Source organism: Lepidochelys kempii, chromosome 13, assembly GCF_965140285.1.
Source record: "Lepidochelys kempii isolate rLepKem1 chromosome 13, rLepKem1.hap1, whole genome shotgun sequence".
Classification (NCBI taxonomy): Eukaryota; Metazoa; Chordata; order Testudines; family Cheloniidae; genus Lepidochelys; species Lepidochelys kempii.
In genome coordinates, this window is record NC_136392.1 from 12309987 (window position 1) to 12332048 (window position 22062).

General features: G+C 44.1%; 1 protein-coding gene across 3 annotated transcripts; it reads left to right on the top strand.

Annotated features, from left to right (window-relative positions):
- The first annotated feature begins 457 nt into the window (after window positions 1-457).
- ZBP1 (Z-DNA binding protein 1) lies at window positions 458-18961 on the top strand. Of its 3 annotated transcripts, none has more exons than XM_073309269.2 (8): window positions 458-1330; window positions 8758-8988; window positions 10308-10388; window positions 11028-11207; window positions 12427-12597; window positions 13102-13329; window positions 14589-14807; window positions 18256-18961. In XM_073309269.2, exons 2-8 carry the CDS (start codon window positions 8766-8768, stop codon window positions 18435-18437), a joined length of 1284 nt encoding a protein of 427 aa, XP_073165370.1. In that variant the 5' UTR covers window positions 458-1330; window positions 8758-8765; the 3' UTR covers window positions 18438-18961. The 3 variants fall into 3 exon arrangements, with proteins under 3 accessions (XP_073165370.1, XP_073165369.1, XP_073165371.1); XM_073309268.2 differs by lacking the exon at window positions 458-1330 and adding an exon at window positions 1562-1779; XM_073309270.2 differs by lacking the exons at window positions 458-1330; window positions 11028-11207 and adding an exon at window positions 1562-1779.
- Window positions 18962-22062: the final 3101 nt, after the last annotated feature.

Sequence of the window (22062 nt, forward strand, 5' to 3'; positions counted from 1 at the left end):
AAGTTGGCATTTAAGAATTAAGTTAATTCCTTTTATTCTTTTGGACTTGATTATGGGCAGGTTGACTCTGTGTAATTCTTGCTGAAAATCCTCAGTGCCATAACTCTGGGTCTCCAGGTGCTTTGCTATGGGTGTTGGGTTTTTTTAGGCACTGGAGAAAGGCAATGAAGTAAACACTAGCCCACCCAAAGATTACATGTTAACATGAAGCCATGATAAACATGGAGCAAAGAAAATGAATTGAATTAAAAACGTTTAAATACACAAAAATATTCAAAAATAAGGACATGCAGCTCCTTGTTTCCCTTGTCTGATTTTTCGTAGTTAAGACCTCCATGACAGCCAGTGTTTTTCATTAGTTTTGTTTTCAGAGAAACATGTAAGTTTCGTTTTCCATTTACAGGTTTGCAGCATCGTTTGAACCATGTTACTTACTCTTTGCTCCACCCACAACTGATCATCTCGCAGTGTGTGACAGGATGACTTAGCTCTAGGATTCACAGCGTAACCGAACCCAAACGTTCAAACATCAGGAGTCAGGCCCTGCAAAATCATGAGACTAGCTTAAAAAATATCAGGACGCTTTAAAAATAATCAGTGTGGAGTTATTTTTATTTGCCTTCCTGTCTTGGAGTCTTTTCAAGTTTTTCTTCTGTGACCATGAGGGTTAGAAACTTGCATCTTTTTTTTGTTGTTGTTGTAATGAAAGCTAAGATTTTCCTGTAATCGCTTGACTTTGGAAGCTGGTGCTTTAAGAAAAAAAACATGAAATATTGCAAGATTTCCCATTGCAAATGGAGAGTTGGCAACATTGAGTTCAGCAGAGCTTATTCCTTATTCGTAACTCTCCCAGGCCCAGAGTTTTGCATGCATTATTTGCAGTTGTAGTTACCACAGCTGCAGTAACTGTGCATGTGAAAGCCCCGTATCAACTATTTGCATAAATAACTAGTGAAACTGAGCACCAAGTTGCTGTTCTTGAATGCACACAGTGGCATGCATACAGCATATAAATAGCTGGGCCTTGTTGTTCAGAATTTTGACATGACCAAGAACTTTCAGGTGGAAGAGAAACTTTTATTTAAAAAAGAATAATGATCTCTGCTAAAAGAAACGCAAAGAATGGCTCATACACAATGGATCCTAATGCAGCAGAGTACACAGCATGTTGTCCGTTATGAAAGTATGAGGATGTAGATCCATGTGACTCTGCTCCCTGAAGCTCAAAGAGATTTCAAAGAAGGATCTTCCAGATCAGCAAGTCTGAGATGTGCCTAAGTGGATGACACTGAGCGAAGGACACTTATGTAAGAGAAGGGAACACATAAAGGTAAGCTGTGGGGAGTGGAATACCTATTCATCCCTCCCGATTTTCTATTAATATCCTCACTGCTTCTATCAGGAAGTTCCCTACTCTTGCTTTATGATGTATATTATATCTGCTGCAAATTAAAATTGCCAGGAACTGTCTGAGTCAAGTGTAATACTTTATTCCCAAGATAAACATTTGTACAGTGGACTTTGTCTTGTCAGCCTTCTCGGTTTCAGTTTATGAGATATGTAAGTTTCACTTTCCACTTCCAGCTTCACCACATAGTTATTAGCCCTTCGTCAGAAACCCAGCCCCAAGTTACGCTTTTCTTTTTGTTCTGACTGGATATTTTGTGCTTGCTGATACATGCTCATACACTGGAGTCAGTCGTTTTCTGGAAAGTTCTGTAACTGACTCTCAATCTGCTTTGGGACTCGGATAAATGGCAAATGCACCATCTAGTGCAGGTAAGATTTGCTTTTAAAGACATTCTGAGTTTTTAGTGAACAATTGCCTGACTTTTCTAGCTGCTCATTTATACTCCTTGCTCTTTCTATTACTGCTGATGTTGAGCACACAAGTGTAACTGGTGTGATACAAGTGTTGTTAGGTGTCCCAGCAATGGGAAGGTAGGGAAAGGGGGCTTCAAAATCTAAATTATGGGTTGTGTCTTTGTCATCATTCGTCTGTGTCATCATTCGTCTGTCTTGGAAGAGTGATTGGAAACGTCCCTGTTTACTTGCGAATGCCATGAATAGAGCTGGCCAGAAAATGGAATGTCTTTCTGTGGAAAATTTTTAACAAAAACAAGATTATTTTCAGCAGAAAATTTTGAAAGTCAAAACCTTCTTGGTTTTCAGCAACTGAAAACTCTGTTTTCAGCCCAAAACTGTCCAATCGCACCCTGAACCCACCCACCTCCCCCCAAAAAAATGAAAGCAGAAAATGTCCTGTTTTACAGGCAAAAGTTTTTGTAAAAATTAATATTACCAATGATAGCAGAAACTTTCAGCCAACCCCCCGCTTTCCATAGGAAAACAAGCTTTGATGGGATATTATTGACTAGCCCAGCCATGAGAACTGGGGGGGAAATGGGTTTTCCTACTGACCCCCACCAACCCCAAAGCTGGCAGGTGGGAGGAGCAAGCTATCAAGCAGTTATCACAGGGGTGGGCAAACTACAGCCTGCAGACCGAATCCGGCCCGTCAAGGCTTTGTATCCAGCCCAGGGGATTGCCAGCCCCGTGGTGGAGCAGGGCTAAGGCAGGCTCCCTGGCCCCGAGCTGCTCCCAGAAGAGGCCAGCACCATGTCCCTGTGGCTCCTGGGGGAAGAGGCGGGCAGAGGGCTCCGTGCACTGCCCTCGCCTGCAGGCACCGCTCCCCGCAGCTCCCATTGGCTGGGAATGGGGAACCGTGACCAATGGGAGCTTCGGCGGAGGTACCCACAGACGAGGGCAGCAAGCGGAGTCCTCTGCCCGCCCTCCCTCCCACAGGAGCTGCAAGGACATGGTGCTAGCTGCTTCCGGGAGCGGCGCAGGGCCAGGGCAGGCAGGGAGCCAGCCATAGCCCCACTGCGCTCTGCTGCCACCCCAGAGCCGCTCCAGGTAAGCGGCACCAGACCGGAGCCTGCACCCCAAACCCCTCCTGCATCCCACACCCCAGGGCCCTGCCCTGAGCCCCTTCCTGCACAGTGCACCCCCTCCCACACCACGCGCTCCCTCCCGCACCCCGACCCCCGGCCCCAACCCTACATTCATGGCCCTGCATATAATTTCCCTATCCAGATGCGGCCCTTGGGCCAAAAAGTTTGCCTACCCCAAGTTATCATGAAGACATCTGACAGGAAGGGACTGAAGGGTTAAAAAGGAGTCAGATCTGGCAGTTTCATCATCTGGGTCCATTAGCTGTTTTCAAGCTGGAAGACGTTGTGCCCATGAGAATCACACCCACTCGGTTAGTTGTGTGTAATCCACACTTGTGGCCCATGGTACTGCAGCGTGGCCTTAGGCAGAGGGTCTCCCGGTCTACGAGCCACCAGCTGTGCATGGCCTGAGGCTTTGGGTGTTAGGTTTTGCTGTTAGGTTTTAATTAGGTGTAAACTTGTTCAGCGAGCTAGCTTTGGTGGCCAAGCTACTAAATCTTTATGGACAACATAATAATTAAAGAAAACAATTAAATGGCCACAAAAAACGATTGGTTTGATGAGAGCCCCCACAGCTGGCAACAGCGAGAGCGCCAGCTTTCCCAAGCTGTTTTACTGCTCTGCATTTCACATTCATACATGGACTAGATCAACTTGTTGTGCCAGGCTGGACTTGCCCTGACCAGATAAGAGGTGAGAGAGGGAGCTTGCCTCTAATTATTAATGCGCTGTCAACGTAACAATAGCGAACCTTCTAAACGTGTGGCACTGTTCTATTCTGGGGCCCAGTCCTGGGTACACTGAGCTCCCACTTAGCAGAATGGGAGTAGAGGAGCTCTCTAGGGCTCAGCACCTTTCAGAATCAGACGCCAGCTTTCTCCACTTCCAAACTGGACTTGAACCACATTACATGGTTATAAGACTGATGTAGATGGGGTCTTCTTTGCAGCGAGGTAAGGAAAATTCAGTCCTCTTTTTCCCCTTTCTTTCCATCTTAGCGGAAAGGTTGACCATCTTTCCAATCACAGAATGTGTGTTTACCCTCTTCTCTTCTCTTCTCTTCTCTTCTCTTCTCTTCTCTTCTCTTCTCTTCTCTTCTCTTCCCTTCCCTCTCTAGATTCAGGCTGAATCCTGTAAACCCTTTGCTTGTGTGGGAATCCCCATTGACTTCCCAAGGACTGCACACCACATGAGCCTTTGCAGGAGTGGCCCCTCTATTACAGCCTCCTGTTGGTTGCAAGACCTTTTTGTGGCTTTCCTCACCCCCCTTTGGATTGTCCATTAGACTAGAATTTCCCATGGTAATGCTTATCAATCAAGCCAGTGACCGTGTCACGTTCTGATCTTGGTTACAGGGTAAACTGAGAAACTTCTTTGACTTTGTATAGCTTTTTGGAGAAGGTGGCGGGGACGGGAGATAAAAGAGGAAATGTACGTGCTTTCATTTTCATTTTTTGTCTAAAACCTTAGCGTGGAGAAGGGTTAGCATTTGCCTGCCATCTGTATAAGCTCCCAGTAGTTCACATCCTTCTGAAAGGTTTATTTGAGTTATCTGAACCTTTATTGCTTGAGAGTTGGGAATGAACTGAGAAGTAGCTTCCCTGTGACATTTTCCCTGGTCCTTTTCCCAAATCCAAACATTTCTGAATCTCTGAAAAAGTTTCCATTAGAACTTGGCTCTCAAGAGGGACAAAGGTTCGGGTTGGCAGTACTAATCTCATCCATGTCCCCCATCATCCATCGTCCCTATTGGTTGTGGCGAAACCTCATAAAAGCAAACCATCTAGGAGTCATTTCCCATCATGCTTCAGCCTGAACTGTATCTTCTAAAGTCATTCATTTATTCTCCAGAATTGGCTGAGATACAATGTGGTGATACAGGAATTGAGTAGAATCAAAATTACATTTTAATTGTAAACATTTGTCCAGAAATTAATGTCTCTGAACTAATAGTTCTCTCCAACCAATGTGTTCAGAAACAAATGACGGTCTCTAATTGATTTTATGATATACAGGGACATGTACATGTAGAAAATCACCCAGGGATAATTGCAAATCCCCTTCTTTCAGCAGGTATCCACATAATCACTCAACCGATGCATTTGCTTGTTCTCACACAGTTGTCATTGAGTAGCTGCATGGGCATTTGCAGGAGCTGATTTTTGGCAGGGATGGATTTTTTAAAAGTGCTGTGGAGCTGAATTTGGATTTAAAACACCACTACAAGCAGCCTATGCTGTATAACAGTTTGCTCAGTGCTCTAAATAGATGTCCCCTTACTGAGATCTTTATTGATGACTTTCTCACAGAGTAGGTATTTATGATATCCTCAGATCTTTGAGATCACTCAGTAATTCCAGTGTCAATCCCAATATGTAAAGATGTTTTGAGCAACATCCAAGGACCCTTTTAACAGCTCATGGACGGTTCTTCCCTTTGCGAAAGCTAAACGAAACACAACTTGAAAAAGAAACTCCAACAAAGTTCTTGCTCTTTCTTTCTGAACTATTTTTTCTCGAGTTTTTTTGAGTTATTTAATTCATAAAGCACCATCGCTGCAAAGCAATCTGAGAGGTGGCAGCACATACAAACAAAAGTCAGAATTTGAAAAACACAAACTGTTTACCTACTCGTGAAGGGTGCTCTACAAATGAGTCCTTGCCCTGATTCAGAGCAGATCTCAGGATGTTCAGCTGATCTCAATTGCCTTGATAGGGTGAAAAAAAGCCCTGTAAGTACCTTAGGTCTCGATTATTCAGATTTCAACACCCATTGTAAACTTTCCTAATCATCTTTTGTCATTTTTAAGCACATTTATGTGGATTATTTATTACAAGTACAAAGTAGTCTTGTGCCACCGGTGTATTTTTCAGATGTCTGAAGGTAAATTACCTTTGTTGTTGCGGTGTGCAAAAGCCCAGGAGTTCAACAGACCTAACTGTAGTTTATTGACCCAAAAAAAAGCTACAACTGGTCCACCTTGGGTAACAGAAGCCAGGACTGGAACACCAGTGCTGCTGAAACTCACACCCAACACACATGGGCAGGACTGTGTGGGCCGTATCTCCTGGCTGTAGTCACTCTTATCTATTCTTTATCTTTATTAGTACAAATTTTGTATTACACAATAAATGCATAAATGTGCCTAAACAAGCATACAGCACTGGCTCATACAGGGCTGACATCTATTGATTTCAATGGGCTTCAGATCAGGCCCAGGTAAAGAACATCTTTCCTGAAAGGTCTGGCTCGTCAAAGGATTTGGGAGAAGTCCAAACCAAATGGCACTTGGCAATGCAACTTAGGAAGCAGTGCTTCTCATATCTAAGGAGGCAATTCTCACCAACATTAGCTGAATTTAACTTTACATACAGTGAAAACTTTACAATATGGCTGAGAAAATTCACAAAATGTGCTGTGAATGGCACTGAAATTCAGAAAATAAAAGCAGCTGGAGATGTGAAATCCAGTGGAAAGGGTATCATTCCTCGGTCTAGACATTTTGCTGTGTCACATCTTTCACTTGAGGGTCAAATTTTGCCTTCAGATATCCATGTGAGTTTCATGTGTGAATATCAGAACATAGGATTTGGCCTGCATTAGGAAGACAGTTTGGGACAACTTGTTCAGGGTAGTTTCTCTGTGGTTGAAAGCCCATTCTCTAGGGTCCAATCTTAAGTGGTGCTGAAATCAATGGGAGATGAGGTCCTTTCCAGGCCATAACTTCAGGTCTTGAATCATCCTCTACTGAAGTCAATACACGTATTTCCATAGACTTTTATGGGAGTGGGATCAGACCCTCAAAGAGCAGGAGTCAGAAAAGCTTTACTCATTTGCTAGCCCATCGATACTATATGGTATATTTACAAAAATACCAGGCAGGCAGTGTCTGGTATACCCAGCTCAGGTTTTTTCATTCATAACTATTTAATTTCAGTGCTGGAACTCTGCTGTCATATATGCATGTCAACAGCCCATTGTCAATTTAGTGGTAAAGTATTAGTCAGAGCTGACTATTTGCAGCTTCCTAAACACATTCATGAATATATAGCAATGGCACAGGACTGCTTCACTCAGCCTTTGAATTTTTTACAATGATGCTGTCACTTTTGAGCAGTGTCTGCAGCCTCTCTTACTATCAGCTTCAATAAACAAATGTAATCAAAGTTGCATTCAAAAGTAGCTTCTTGGAGTTTCTCTGGAGGAGCAAATAATCTGTGTTTATTTTATTTTTTTAAAGTCTGCATAGCAAATGATTTCCTTGTTTTAATTATATTGATTGTAATGTGCTTACAATAATTAACGCTGCTGCTAATGGATTATTGGAATTTCTCTTTAATAATATCATTAGGATACATTTCATGCATTTAATGGTTTTTGTAAAATGACAGTTAAGCCCTCTTGCCTTGGATTTCCTATTTCCTGATTGAATTAGTTTGTTTGCAAGGGCAAACCATGTTTCACAGCTGTAGCATTTTGGGGGAAATAAAAGTGGTTTTTGTTAGATGTGCCAATGTATTTCCAGTCAGAGATGCTTTTTCTGCTCTTTGTCAGTTTCAGTGCTCCTCTCTGCTCTACTCCCCTTCTTTCCTGGTCTTCACGAAAAGAAATAAAAAATCTTTCATGACATAGAATCTCTTCTATGGAGATAGAAGGCCATGAGTAAAACATGCAGCATTTGGACGCAACCAGGATCCTTGGGATTGAGATCCTTATATTGGACCTCACACTGCACCTAGAAGAGGCCCTGATCCAAAGGCCACTGAAAGCAGTGACAAAACCCCCCTGACTTCAGTGGTGCAAGATCAGTCTCTTAGCAAGCAGGAGACCTTGCACCACCCTGCTGACTGCTTTTTGTCTGAGTGCTGGCAGCAGTGAATGTGTAGCATCCCTCGTGGTAGGGAAAGGACAAGACACAGTGGTGATGAATACAAGAGGGTAATTTCTGATTCTCTAGCTCACAGGCTAATTTAGTCCTTGCAACCTAACATCTCTTCAGTTCTTACTCCGCATGAAGCAGTCATAGAAGGGACTGCTGACTCTTACAAGAATACCCAGAGATGCAGAGAGGTACCTTGCCTCTTTCGAGATGGGGTACTAACTTACCACTCATGAAACCACATGACCTGAAGGAAGGGGTAGCTACTGGGAATTTTAGTTATGCCTCAGAGACAGGAGGCTCTTTTTGTGTTTGTGAGGAGGGGAAGCTAATGCTTAGACAGATGCAGGACCAGTGCCTCTGACTTCACCCTGGATATGGCCGCATTTTTCCAAATGGCATCTCTTTTAAATTGTCAATTTGTGGCCTCCAGAAGCTAGACCCTCACATCCCTTCCAGACATAATCGGTGGTGCTAGGCTTGTGAAGTGGCATCTAAAGAGGACAAATCAGTCCAGTATGGGAAAATAATGTGGGTATCACTTTTTAAAATAAGTCCTTAAGCCAATGACCGTGACTGCTCTGAGGTTGTCATTTTGGGTGAGTAAATACGTATTCATTAAAGCCTAAATATGTAACTGCACCTATTTATATGACGGACAACTGCAGTGCAAAGCCACGCCAGCCCATCATTTCAATTCATTCCATGCCTCCACCGCTTGTCTCTGGTCACAGTTCCCCATTTGGCTTCTGTGATCATTATTGTGTGACTATTATATCCACAGTTAACAAACAAAAAATTCAGACTGAAGATCAGAGGCAAGTGAGTAAAGTCTGGTTGCCAAAAGAAAAAAGGGAGGGGGGGGGAGTTATTGTCTGAATTGCTTAGAATTGTCTGTAGATGGCTTTTATTGTTTACATTTAGCTTCACAAATGGAACAACTCATCTGGGACCACTTAAGGACAGCTGCCACTCCAAAGAAGGCCTCTGAGATTGCCTGCGCATGTTCGCTTAAAAAACAGGAAGCCAACAAAGTGCTGTACAAGCTGCGTAAGGAGGGAAAGGTTGAGAAGCAGAGTGTCGATAACAAATGGGTTGTCTGGACAGATGACACAGAGGTGGGATGTCATCAGAAAACCGCCCAGTTGAAAAGCGGTAAATGTTTTGAAAAACCTTTTAAAACTCTGTCCGCAACCTCCGATGCTGAGGGCATTTGGGAGCTGAGTTTGTTCTCAAGTCTGTAACTACACTGCAGCCTAACTGCATCAGAGACTCTCAAGGCTTTGACCCCAATTACTCTGAGTCCATTTTTATTTAGTACAGTGAGTTGCAAGTCAATCGACTCTGGGTTTTTTTCTTTTATACAGAACTGAAACTTGACTAAAGCGGAAGGTGCATTCATTCCTAGGCAGTTTTTGCACTGAACCTTGTCCAGGGTGGTAGATTAACCCCATGTAGTGTTCTCTGAGGGTACCCTGCCCTAGGACATTTCTTTTGTAATACCTGCAATCTTGGTGCATCCCAGAAGCAGACAAAGGTTGGCTCTTCAGAAATATCTTGGAAATATCTTTTGCCAGAAGCTGGGAATGAGTGACGGGATGAATCACTTGGTGATTACCTGTTCTGTTCATTCCCTCTGGGTCACCTGGACTGGCCACTGTCGGAAGACAGGATACTGGGCTAGGTGGACCTTTGGTCTGACCCAGTAGGGCCATTCTTTTGAGTGTCAGGCTCCTCTCTTTGCTCAGACATGGGGGGTCTGCACCCAGGGAAGGGGGGTAGTTTAATCCTCTACAGAATACTCCACCCATCCTGTAAAAGCCTCTCCATGGCTCCAGCTTCATAAAGCTGTGATGAGGAACCAGGTTCCCAGGCAGGGGAATCTGGCACTGCCATACCCTTTGCACTGGAGACCTTCATCCCTCCAGGAGGCATCTGGAAGGCATAGGCCCTGTAAGTACAGCTTCTGCAGAAGAATGATCCTGTGGATCTCATGGGATCCCCAACTTCTTCCACAGGAGGGTCAATCGCTCCCTGAACCTCACAATGAAAAGCTCTGCATGAACCCCCTATGGGCTTCGATCCAGTGTCCTTTCCCCTTCATGGGGACCATGGGGCCCTTCATTAGCCAGGGATCTTTGGCTGGGATAGTTTTAAGATAACTAGAGAGAGGACAAACTCCACATAAAGGCAGAGAAGTGCCCTTCCCCCTCCCTGATCAACTCAAGCCATGCAGCAGACCAACCGTCTGCCGATATCCTAGCTCTACTAAAGCGCCACATTTTCTGGAGGTGGGCGAAGATCAGAACCGAGGGTATGCAGCAAAGATGCCCGCTCTCCTGGGAGCCTGCTTTAGGGGATGGGGACAAGAAAGGAAAATGGGGAATCAGTCTCTCTTCCTAGCTAAATAGCAGAACTTTTCACAAATCCCCCGCCCCCCAAATTACAGTGCCTAACAATGTTCTTTGTTGTAGATGACACTGCCCTAGTCCCATTGCACCAGGCTGTGAACACTGTGACTCCTGTGAAAGATGACCACAGACTGTCAGAAAATCGTAAGATATTTGCCACGTGCCTAAGACTGAATAGACTAACTTTAGAAATCTACATTTAATGATTTTTGGCAGCCACAATAGAATGCTATTAATGCTAGCATTGCACTATTGTATGTGTAGAAGTCTAGCATGGGTCTAGGAGTCATAAATCGTATTCCTGCTAGGAATACCTTGTGCTAGTAGCCCGTAGGCCATGATAAAGCCTCATCATCCCAGGTGCACCTCCAGAAACCCTCTGTCTCAGGGAGGTAGATCCCCACCCCAGGCACCTTAGCTCCCACAGGGGAGCACATGAACTGCTACACCCCTGTAAGTGGCACAGGATACTGCTCTATCTACTCTATGCAGCCCACCAGCTCTGGTAGTTGGTAGAACTATGGCTCCACCTACTCCCCATTCCCTTTGCAGCCGGTGTAATGGTGGGCCTGAGCTGGATAGCACAGAGCTCATTACTGGCAATCCCAGTGAAGTCATGTGGGCTGATAACTTGGTAAGATTCAAAGGGGAATTTGGTAGACCATGTGTGGCCTTGGGGCCACAAATTATCAGCCCAGTGGTCCCAGGGAGCAGGATACAAACTTCACTGCGTTATCCTCCATTTCTGGCAGTGAATCAATAAGCCCACCCTTTGTTTCCCAGAGAAAAAGATTTACCAGTTTCTGTCAGAAAATGGATCTTGCCGTGCATTAGCCATTGCCAAACATATGGGAAAGAAGACACAAAAGGAAGTCAATGCAGATTTATACGCGCTGCAGAAAAAACATATCCTCAGCCAGGAGGAAGACACAAAGCTTTGGTCAGTTTACGGACAGGGCACAGGTATTGTACTGAGATGCACTTTTCAGAACACCGCATTCTGAGTAGTGTTACAAAAAGCAGCTTTGTTTTCTTTATGGCTGTAAACACTTTCAGTTAGACAACTAAATGGTCCTTCCCCGGGCCACGTCTCTTTGGCTTTGAGAATGTGGGCTTTACTTCGATGTGCCTATCAGCACCAATGCTCACAGTTTGATTGATCTTTAATCAGAAGTTCTGGTAAACGGCTCAGAGCATGGGGCTGGGAGACTTGGGTCTTGAGTCAGCCAGACAATGCCCAACTCACTGTGTGCCCTCCTAGGGTGATGGGGGTTCATTTAACTCCCTTGTGCTTCCATTTCCCCATCCGTAAAATGCGGAGAGCACTTGTCCACCTTGTAAAGGGCTCTGAGTTCCTGAAATGATTCGCACTGTGTAGCCACAAGTTACCGTTATGCCTATGCTGACATATATTAGGAAAAAAAGAGATGTTGTCTATCGATCTCTTACTAAAATCATTTCATCTCACTACTTCTATGGCCTTGCTTGATCAGTCCCATTTCTATCATTCGTTTCAAATCCTGCCCTGGGATATACACTGTTGCCGTTGTTCATTGTACATCGTTTTTGGGTACTGCTGGCTGACTGAGATCAGCCCTCACCACTGGCACCATTAGACACACAGACACAGAAGTTATGTGTAACATCAGGCTCCCTTACTTCTGTAGCTCCTCCCAATGTCTTCCTGCCCACAACCCTCCATTCTGAGATAACGAGACAACAGAGAGATCTGCTACCAGTCAGGGTCACTAGGAAATCAGGATACCTAAACAGCCCTCACTCCCTCTAAATACACAGAATTAGAAACATAACGGTGTGTCTACACTGCACAATAAGTCTGGGCTCTGACTCAGGTTTGAGCCCAAGCCCCACTTCAATCCACACACAAATTAGTCTGTCTTGGGTCAGCAAGCACACAGGACCCGGGTCCTAGGATTCTGCTAGAGTGCGTCTACCCAGTGAGCCAGCAGCCCACCATGGAGTGTCTCAGAGCCGAGATTTACAGACTCAGGCTCGTGGGACTCGCATTACAAGGCTAACAATAGCTGTGCAGACTTTGTAGCTTGGGCTTTGAAGCCTAGAGAGGGCATCACTTTTGTCACAGGACAAGAATTGCTTTTCTCCCAGGAAAATTGTTTTGTCTTTTGTACTGGAGACTAATGTGTGTTTTGTTCTTTTCCAGGTTACAAAGCAACAAATCCTGGAGCAAATAAGGAAGCAGAGACAGTTATTATTCAGCATAATCCAACAAACATTATCTATCAGGGAGGAGTGCAAAACACCATCTCTATAGCTGATTCCAGAGCTACTCAAATTGGAAACTACAACTCACTGAATCTGGATAAAAAAGATGGTAATCATCTCTCTGCACAGGTTTATGGGTGCTATACTGGTTATCCTCTCTGAGAACAGACATGAACAACAGCCATCATAATTAATAACATAAGAAAGATTTCGTATTTTACCAGAGCTGGTTGGAAAATGGATTTTCTGTCCTGTGGGATATGCCAACATTTTGAAATTTGCTTTTGTGCCAGACCGAATTAAAAGTTAAGTTACTGCAGAATGGAAATTCTGAAAAATTTCTGTTAGGAGACACCAAATCGTTTCATGTCAATAACTGAAACTATAGCATAAATGTATTAAATATATAATATATAAATTATAATATATAAAATATATAATATATAAAATTACTATTGCAATATACACCTAATATAGACCTTATCTGTGCAACAAAATGAGATTGTCAAAACGAATCATTTTGGCACTCTCCCATACAAAATTTCACTATTATTATTATTATTTTATTTTATTAATATAGTTATTATTCCTTCCCTTTACACTTATACTTTAGATTCTAGACCAACTGTTCCAAGTCTTAGGGCTGCATCAGAGAATGCTGATATGTTGCCCTGTGAAGTAGAAGCTAAAACAACCACCCAGGGTGTTCAGGAAATTGATGTCACCGAGTCCACACTCAAGAATACTGTCATTGGTAATGATAATCAAATGAATATCATTATGAAGAACTTCGTTGACAGTCGAGAGGAGCATCTAGACCAATATGGCACTCCAGAAAAGAGTAGGTACAGTGTGTTGGCTTGTGTTGAAGATACTCCAGTGCTCTGTAGGGCACTGGTTATACGAGAACTCCCTCAAGCACAGCCCTGTCTGCATGAGCGCTGACTTGTGAATCATTACAAAGTATGTCAGTGCTGAAACAAACCTTTGTGACCCTAGAAATTGGGCTTGATGCTCAGAGTCTGTGATGTGTGAGTAGCAGTGGTTATTGCACTCCAGCCCTGTTCATGTCTATCTGTCCCCTTTCACAGCTGGGGTAGGAAAACTTTCCTCTGACATCCTACTAGCGCGTATTTGTGACCCACTCCTATAACAAAAACCTCTTGCAAGCCTTCCATTTGGCTCCACTATTTATGGTAGGACACCCTCCCATAAAGCCTGCATCTCAGCTAGGCAGGACCAACTTCATGACAGAGTGCAGCCCAGAAAATGGATCCTAATTATTGACTCTGCACTTGTCATCTGCCTCTGATTCCCACCGACTTCAAAGGGATGTAGGACGAGGCAACTAGATAAAGGGAAAGTATTCCCAAGTGGTTAGAGTGCAGGACTGTGAGTCAGGAGAGCTGGGTATTCTTGACTATGCCACTGACTCGCAGAGTGGCCTGTTGCAAACTGCTTAATGTCATCTGTAAAATGAAGATGCCAATATTTTGTACGTTGCTTTGAGCTCCTTCAACTACCTGAAAGGGGGTTCCAAAGAGGATGGCTCTAGACTGTTCTCAATGGTAGCAGATGACAGAACGAGGAGTAATGGTCTCAAGTTGCAGAGGGGGAGGTTTAGATTGGATATTAGGAAAAACTTTTTCACTAGGAGGGTGGTGAAACACTGGAATGCGTTACCTAGGGAGGTGGTAGAATCTCCTTCCTTAGAGGTTTTTAAGGTCAGGCTTGACAAAGCTCTGGCTGGGATGATTTAACTGGGAATTGGTCCTGCTTCGAGCAGGGGGTTGGACTAGATGACCTTCTGGGGTCCCTTCCAACCCTGATATTCTATGATTCTATGATTCTATGCTGCACAAGTGCCTAGAACTTTTTAGAGTTATACTAGGTACCCTCCTATCTGTATCCATTCATTTCTGTGCAACAAACTAACGTGCTGAAATGCTGAGATTTCTGCTACTATAATGCAAATCTTAGTCCCACCCGAGCCCTGGGAAATGAGTATGTCACCTTTTCGACATTCACTGATTCCGTCTTTCTGATTTCTTATGCTCTCCTTTTTATGACAAATGCCCCCCCCCTTTTTTTTAACTCTAGATCCATTTGGTGACATTCTTTCTGCCAGCTCTGGACTGTCACTGAAAATTAGCACCTCCCGCCCCGGGGAAAGGAGAGCTCCATTTCAAAGAGTCAGCATCAACAAGTCTCAGATGGAGAACGTCATGATCGGAAACAGCAATCAAATGAGTGTTCATGAGCAGTGTGGTTCTGCCAGCCTTGCAGATGAGGAGACAAATGAGGAAGAAGATGTTTCAGGTCAAGATGGCAAACGGCGTATTGACGCTTGTAGGCTTCTTTTGCATGTAGACTGTGCCTGATGTGTATGAGCTGGCTCCATGGTGTGTGCCAGACATTTGAAGACTACTGACGTCTAGGTCATACTTGCCAAATTTAGACAGGTGGCCAGTTCTGAACATTGTGCACTATGGGCCTGATCCAAAGCCTCTTTAGGTCAATCGAAATCTTTCCATTGGCTTCAATGGGCTTTGGATCAGATTCTAGAAGCATCACTATCAGTGGGTCCTTCCCCCCCAATTTGGGCCAGATCCTCGCATCCTTCCTAATGCTGGGGTAAATTGGTACTATGCACAGGAGGAGCCCTAATTTACATCACTTTGAGGCACCCCCACAATATTCAGAGGAAACATTAAGAACAGTCCCACTTCATCACATCTCTCCCCCCTTCGAGACCGAACTGAACGGGGTCACTTTAGCCGGTGACCTGGGGAAGTTCGAAGCTACCAACGTTCCCATGGATGCCCCAGCATCTCTTCCATTCGTTGGTGGGAGTTACACCAGGCCCTTCCAGTTTCATGCCCTCCCTTAGGTCGGGGGTGGTCAACAGCACTCGCATGTGGGAAGGTTTATGCAGCCCGTGCCCTTTTGCCACCCCAAAACCCCCGGAGATCAAACTGGGATCAGGTCTTCTCCCAGTGCTCCAGTCTGGAGGGCTGCAATTCGGGCTCTCTTGGTTAAGAGTCCCCATCTTGACCTGGGCCACATACTGTTCACTTAAAGAACTAGCATGAAGACATTCCTTTCTCAACAACCTTGTCTCCCCAACAAGCTGGCCAAACACAGCCACTTGGTTATAGGACTGTTTAACTTTCTTAACAGCTTTCACTTCACTACCTGAAGGGTTTCTTCAGGTATGTTGGCAACAAGAAGAAAGCCAAGGAAAGTATGGGCCCCTTAATGAATGAGGGAGGCAACCTAGTGACAGAGGATGTGGAAAAAGCTAATGTACTCAATGCTTTTTTTGCCTCTGTCTTCACTAAAATGGTCAGCTCCCAGACTGCTGTGCTGGGCATCACAACATGGGGAATAGATGGCCAGCCCTCTGTGGAGAAAGAGGTGGTTAGGGATTATTTAGAAAAGCTGGACGTGCACAAGTCCATGGGGCCGGACGAGTTGCATCCGAGAGTGCTAAAGGAATTGGCGGCTGTGATTGCAGAGCCATTGGCCATTATCTTTGAAAACTCATGGCGAACGGGGGAAGTCCCGGATGACTGGAAAAAGGCTAATGTAGTGCCAATCTTTAAAAAAGGGAAGAAGGAGGATCCTGGGAACTACAGGCCAGTCAGCCTCACCTCAGTCCCCAGAAAAATCATGGAGCAGGTCCTCAAAGAATCAATCCTGAAGCACTTACATGAGAGGAAAGTGATCAGGAACAATCAGCATGGATTCACCAAGGGAAGGTCATGCCTAACTAATCTAATCGCCTTCTATGGTGAGATTACTGGTTCTGTGGATGACGGGAAAGCAGTGGATGTATTGTTTCTTGACTTTAGCAAAGCTTTTGACACGGTCTCCCACAGTATTCTTGTCAGCAAGTTAAAGAAGTATGGGCTGGATGAATGCACTATAAGGTGGGTAGAAAGTTGGCTAGATTGTCGGGCTCAACGGGTAGTGATCAATGGCTCCATGTCTAGTTGGCAGCCGGTGTCAAGTGGAGTGCCCCAGGGGTCGGTCCTGGGACCGGTTTTGTTCAATATCTTCATAAATGATCTGGAGGATGGTGTGGATTGCACTCTCAGCAAATTTGCGGATGATACTAAACTGGGAGGAGTGGTAGATACACTGGAGGGCAGGGATAGGATACAGAAGGACCTAGACAAATTGGAGGATTGGGCCAAAAGAAATCTGATGAGGTTCAATAAGGATAAGTGCAGGGTCCTGCACTTAGGATGGAAGAACCCAATGCACAGCTACAGACTAGGGACCGAATAGCTAGGCAGCAGTTCTGCGGAAAAGGACCTAGGGATGACAGTGGACGAGAAGCTGGATATGAGTCAGCAGTGTGCCCTTGTTGCCAAGAAGGCCAATGGCATTTTGGGATGTATAAGTAGGGGCATAGCGAGCAGATCGAGGGACGTGATCGTCCCCCTCTATTCGACATTGGTGAGGCCTCATCTGGAGTACTGTGTCCAGTTTTGGGCCCCACACTACAAGAAGGATGTGGATAAATTGGAGAGAGTCCAGCGAAGGGCAACAAAAATGATTAGGGGTCTGGAACACATGACTTATGAGGAGAGGCTGAGGGAACTGGGATTGTTTAGTTTGCAGAAGAGAAGAATGAGGGGGGATTTGATAGCTGCTTTCAACTACCTGAGAGGTGGTTCCAGAGAGGATGGTTCTAGACTATTCTCAGTGGTAGAAGAGGACAGGACAAGGAGTAATGGTCTCAAGTTGCAGTGGGGGAGGTTTAGATTGGATATTAGGAAAAACTTTTTCACTAAGAGGGTGGTGAAACACTGGAATGCGTTACCTAGGGAGGTGGTAGAATCTCCTTCCTTAGAAGTTTTTAAGGTCAGGCTTAACAAAGCCCTGGCTGGGATGATTTAATTGGGGATGGGTCCTGCTTTGAGCAGGGGGTTGGACTAGATGACCTCCTGAGGTCCCTTCCAACCCTGATATTCTATGATTCTATGATTCATCTGAGACCTTCTCAAAGTTATCCACACTGGATCTTTCAACAGGAAAGTCAGTGGCTTCATTCACAACAGAAAAGTTCTGGCTGTTAGGAACTGAAACTTTCTTGATTAAATCACTTTCACACCCTTCAGTTGCAGTAAACTGCTTGCAAAGACTACCATGAGGATTCCTTTCCCCAGGGACTTTTCTATGCAACAATTCACCCCTCACAGAAATTCTGCCCTTACCCTCTTTACCTAGGGCTTGCTCAAGAGAAACACTTTCCTGATCTTACACCAGTGGTGAATAAGGAGTAACAAAGCTCTTTGCTACCTGTGACACGTCCCCTCCAGGGAGCCAGCAAGGGGGTGGGAGTGGCTGTGATTTCCACCATGCAGTGCATAGTGGCCTTAGCGGACTGGAGAATTCAACCCAAGGGTTGATTTTATTTATTATGGTACTTCCCCCATCATGCTAAACTGTAATTACTTTGCAAGCACCTTGATTCCTCTTTTGCAGCATGCTGTACTTTTTCACACCCGTATTTCTTATTTTTGTATCTTAATCGTTTATCATGTGTGCTCTTTAAATTGTAAATGAAATATACAGAGATAGAAGCAAACGGTAGCTACCAGTGTCAGTAACCACAATGTTAATTAATTAATTTTAACATAAGGATTGCACAATTCAGTTGCATTTATAGCATGCAGGGCAGCTGGCGCACAGCTCTGCTCTGCTCTAGTCACTTAAATGCTCTCTCACTTTTCCTCTTGCTTAATAATTCCACTAGATTCCAACTTGATTTCGGAGCAAAGCAAATGGACATCCTGTGATGATAACAGCATGGATCAGTCAAGTGACATTTCCATCCTTTGTGAAAAGCTGCAAGATGTAATCATTGGGAACAACAACTACCTGAATGTAGAAGAAACTGCAGATACCGAGAGGGGTGAAGGAGATGAAGACATATAATAGATATGTGGGGAAAGCAAAGATCTTGCTTATGAGGCCCTTGCAGAAATTCACAAATGTGAGCAGGAAGAGGTAAAGAAACTTGCTAATTCTAACTATTTTTGCCATGGAGAAGGAAGATATTTTCTGTGATTTACAGACAATAAATGGAACAGGACACATTGTTCTCTGCCTACTCAAAATGTTGAAAAGCAAACAGGATCCCTATATCTTTCCTTAGGGAGTTCTTCTGCCAGAGAAAGAAAAGTAACGGAGTGAATCAATTTTATGCTCCCTGTGAACTTTCAGAGCCCTAGCACCACCGTAAACCTTGAATCCATCCAGGACTTGGAAATCTTGTGCTGTGGCAAGTGACAAATTTCAAATGCAGCTGCTATAAAACTCAGTTGCTTACAACTAGTTTGCACCATCCTTCTGCTGGTAGGCTCCAAGGCAAGCTGCTAACTGGACGTGATAGCCCAGCATGAGCTATGACTCAATTTGGTGGAGAGAGCTTTCAAATTCTGCCTCTTTGGAGAAGGAGATGAGCTAATGAGTGAGGTGCAGGGGTGAGAAGGAAGAACGCAAAGCATATTGTTCTTGTCAGTTTAAGATTCTGAACCTCTTCTAGGATCCAGCCCAAAGTGGGAACCAAGGTTGTGGAGCCAAAGCTGAGCCACTCCAAAGAGACTACTCCATCCTAGTAGACAATTGTACTTGGGACAGTGGATACTGGGATTCCTACCTCAGAGCTGGGAAAGGGGAGGCCTGTTCAAACCAGCTATACAGACACATTTAGGGGGTCTTGTGTGTACTGCAAGAACAGCTGAGCTAAGCCTGGTTACCAAAAGTTAACAGGTGTCTGTTACTAACAGAATTCAGTGTTTCCAGCTCTCATTAAGTTGTCATAAGTCTCGCAATGTTCACTGACTTTCTTAAAGCCCCAGCTCCTACAACTCAGAACCTCTCTTCTTGTTTTTAAAAGGAAAAAAAGGCTGAAAATGTGAACAAAGCATGATCGCCAGGCTCAGAAACCAAAAAGTCAAATAAAAAGAACCCCAAAAGGTGCAGATTTTTAAAATCTCATGATTTTTTAAACTGCTCTCATGATTTTGGGGCTTGATTCATAATATTTGAAAGCTTGGGGTTGCTAATACTAATCACGTGGTTCTTGGACATTACCATGCCCGTAGCTGGTTACAAAACTGTTCTAAACATTGTAGTATGGACAGGGTATTATACAGCTGGGCTCCAGAAGTAAGGAATCGTTAGGGGAGAATGAGGGACTCTGGAATTTTCTTTCCTTTCAGCTCAACGGTTCCACACTATGTTGACTTCCCAGGTACTTCCTAGGCCTGTGTCTTCATGTAGGTCTTTCCCAGAGGGATTATTTTGGTTTCTCTCTCTCTCTCTCTCTCTCAACATTATGCTAATTTAGATAATTATTGTCAGTGTTTTTGTCAATGTTTAGATTGTTTATGTGACAAGAAAGCAAGTGATGGGCACATTGTATAAATATGACAAATTAAATTAATGCTGCAGCTGGGTTTTTAAAAGGGATGAATGATTTTATTTGTAGTCACAGAGACAAATTGAAGGTAAATGGATTCCCTGCTGCAGAGTGTAAGCTGATCACTCTACGTGTCAGGAAGGTATTGACCCATCCACCGCACAGTAGCCTTTGATAGCTACGCTATGGGTTGATGTACCTGCTCAGCTCTGGAGCTCAAAGACCAGAAACCAAAAACAAAGTTCACGCAAATCCCTACAAATCAACACACCAGGTGAGCTAAAGTAGCTGGTTTGAATCCTGGAACGGGGATCATGTCTATTTACAAATATGGGGCCCAATTGTCCAATCTGCCTGAGCTCCCCAGAAGCTGAGGGAGAAAGTGGAGAGGGAGATAAATGGGTTTCCTTCCCCTGTATTCCGGACCCAGCTCCAATGTATGGTACAACATCAGGAGTGCTCTTACATTTGGGCTACCTAGAGCCCCCTCAGGGGCCATTCCAGCAGTGGCATTCTGCCTTCTCTTGGCCATGTCTCCAACACACCCTCTCCACCAAGTGCTGTGAAAGGAGATGGTGTCATTCCCCTCTGCCAAATCCACCAGCCTTCGTGCTGCCAGAGTGATGTGAAGGGTCCCGTTGGAGCATTGAGCCAGTGGGATTTCTTGACCAGCTTTTAATGTCACTGCTGCATTTCCTGTTCAGTCAGACATTGATCAATCTGCACCTTGTTTTCAAGGCAAGGCAGGACTAGTCAGTGAAAAATGTATGACCCCAGAGTTAATTTACCTCCATAACTAAGTAGTAAACTAAATCAAAACCACTTCAGTAGAGCATGAAAAATTTAACGAATGAATAAAAATATTGATAGGTACTCTCTGCAAATCAATGGAGTCACAGTGTTGAATATGTCCTTTTAACTCCATGTCTGAAAAGACCTAGATGTATAGCACTCCACCTAATAATTACTATTTCAAGTTGCTTAACTCAGGGGTGAATGGAACCATCAATATCAATTTGCATGTGCAATTGTAATATCCATTCAGCCAAAGTGACTCAAGATGGCATCAGAACTACCTCTTTGTTCCTTTCAAAATATAACAACAAACTCAAGAGGATTGGTGTCAGGATTTGTGCGTGTAAAGCCAAGAGCATACTGTATTTGTAGTCAGTGGATGACAAGCAACTGACAGATCCCACCTCCACCCCCAGTCAAAGCAGCTGAGATGCATGTCAAGCTTACTTTGACTGCAATGTGATCGTTCTGTTTTCCTGTGTGGAGGTAGCTCTAAAATTAGGGACACTGGAAAAAACAGACCGAAAAAAGAAAGAGAGAGAAAGCTCTCTGATCATAGCTAAATAGCAAATCAATGCCAAATGTCAGAAGTGATCTAAGTGTCGGCATATGCCTCACTATACCAAAGTCAGATCGTTGTCCCGTGATGTCTGGTATTCCACTTCAGGAGTGGTTGTAGAGATTAGAGACCCGGGACATCATGTTCAGGGTTATCTCCTGTTACACAGACCCTTATCTCCTCACTATGTGCCCCCCAATGGCCACCCTGAATAGTAGCACTACATGTTTATACTTACTCCACAGGGGTCAATTCCAATGATTAAAGGCTTAAATTATTCCTTCTATGGCTTAAGGAATTGCCATGTGAGTAAAGGGCAGGAGATCCTTCAGAAAACCCAATAACTGACCTATTTAAGTCAATGAGAATTTTTTGGCCATTGGGACAAATATCAAGCTTTATACGGGCCTGAGTTTGAAACCCTTACTGATGCTGTGTGGCACTCATTCAATGGGGGATTAGTCATGTAAATAAATCCTATCTGATGTGAGTAATGGAGGCAGATTTTGGCCCTAAATCATTACATGAATTGATCTTAGGCTCAGGAGAAACTGCATGACTGAGTTCTAGCTTTAAATAATAAATCTCAAGCCATAAAGTACCATTTGGCTTTTGTCAAAGTTGATCCAAAAAGGCTGTGCTGAATAGTAAAAAATATCATGGTTTTTGGTGTTAAGTTGCATCTTCAAGCATAAAATCCAGCCTTGATGATGAAGTGGAGTCCAGCCTGTTTCACCCAGGCCAAACATACTCTACAAGACCCTTATGCTACTTTTCATTTA

Excerpts from the sequence above, each read along its gene's own strand:
- ZBP1 (XM_073309268.2), top strand. The coding sequence starts at position 1,755 with ATGGCAAATGCACCATCTAGTGCAG. Across the intron at positions 12,598-13,101 it reads GAATCTGGATAAAAAAGATG|ATTCTAGACCAACTGTTCCA; the intron begins GTAATCATCTCT and ends CTTATACTTTAG. Across the intron at positions 14,808-18,255 it reads TGAGGAAGAAGATGTTTCAG|ATTCCAACTTGATTTCGGAG; the intron begins GTCAAGATGGCA and ends TAATTCCACTAG.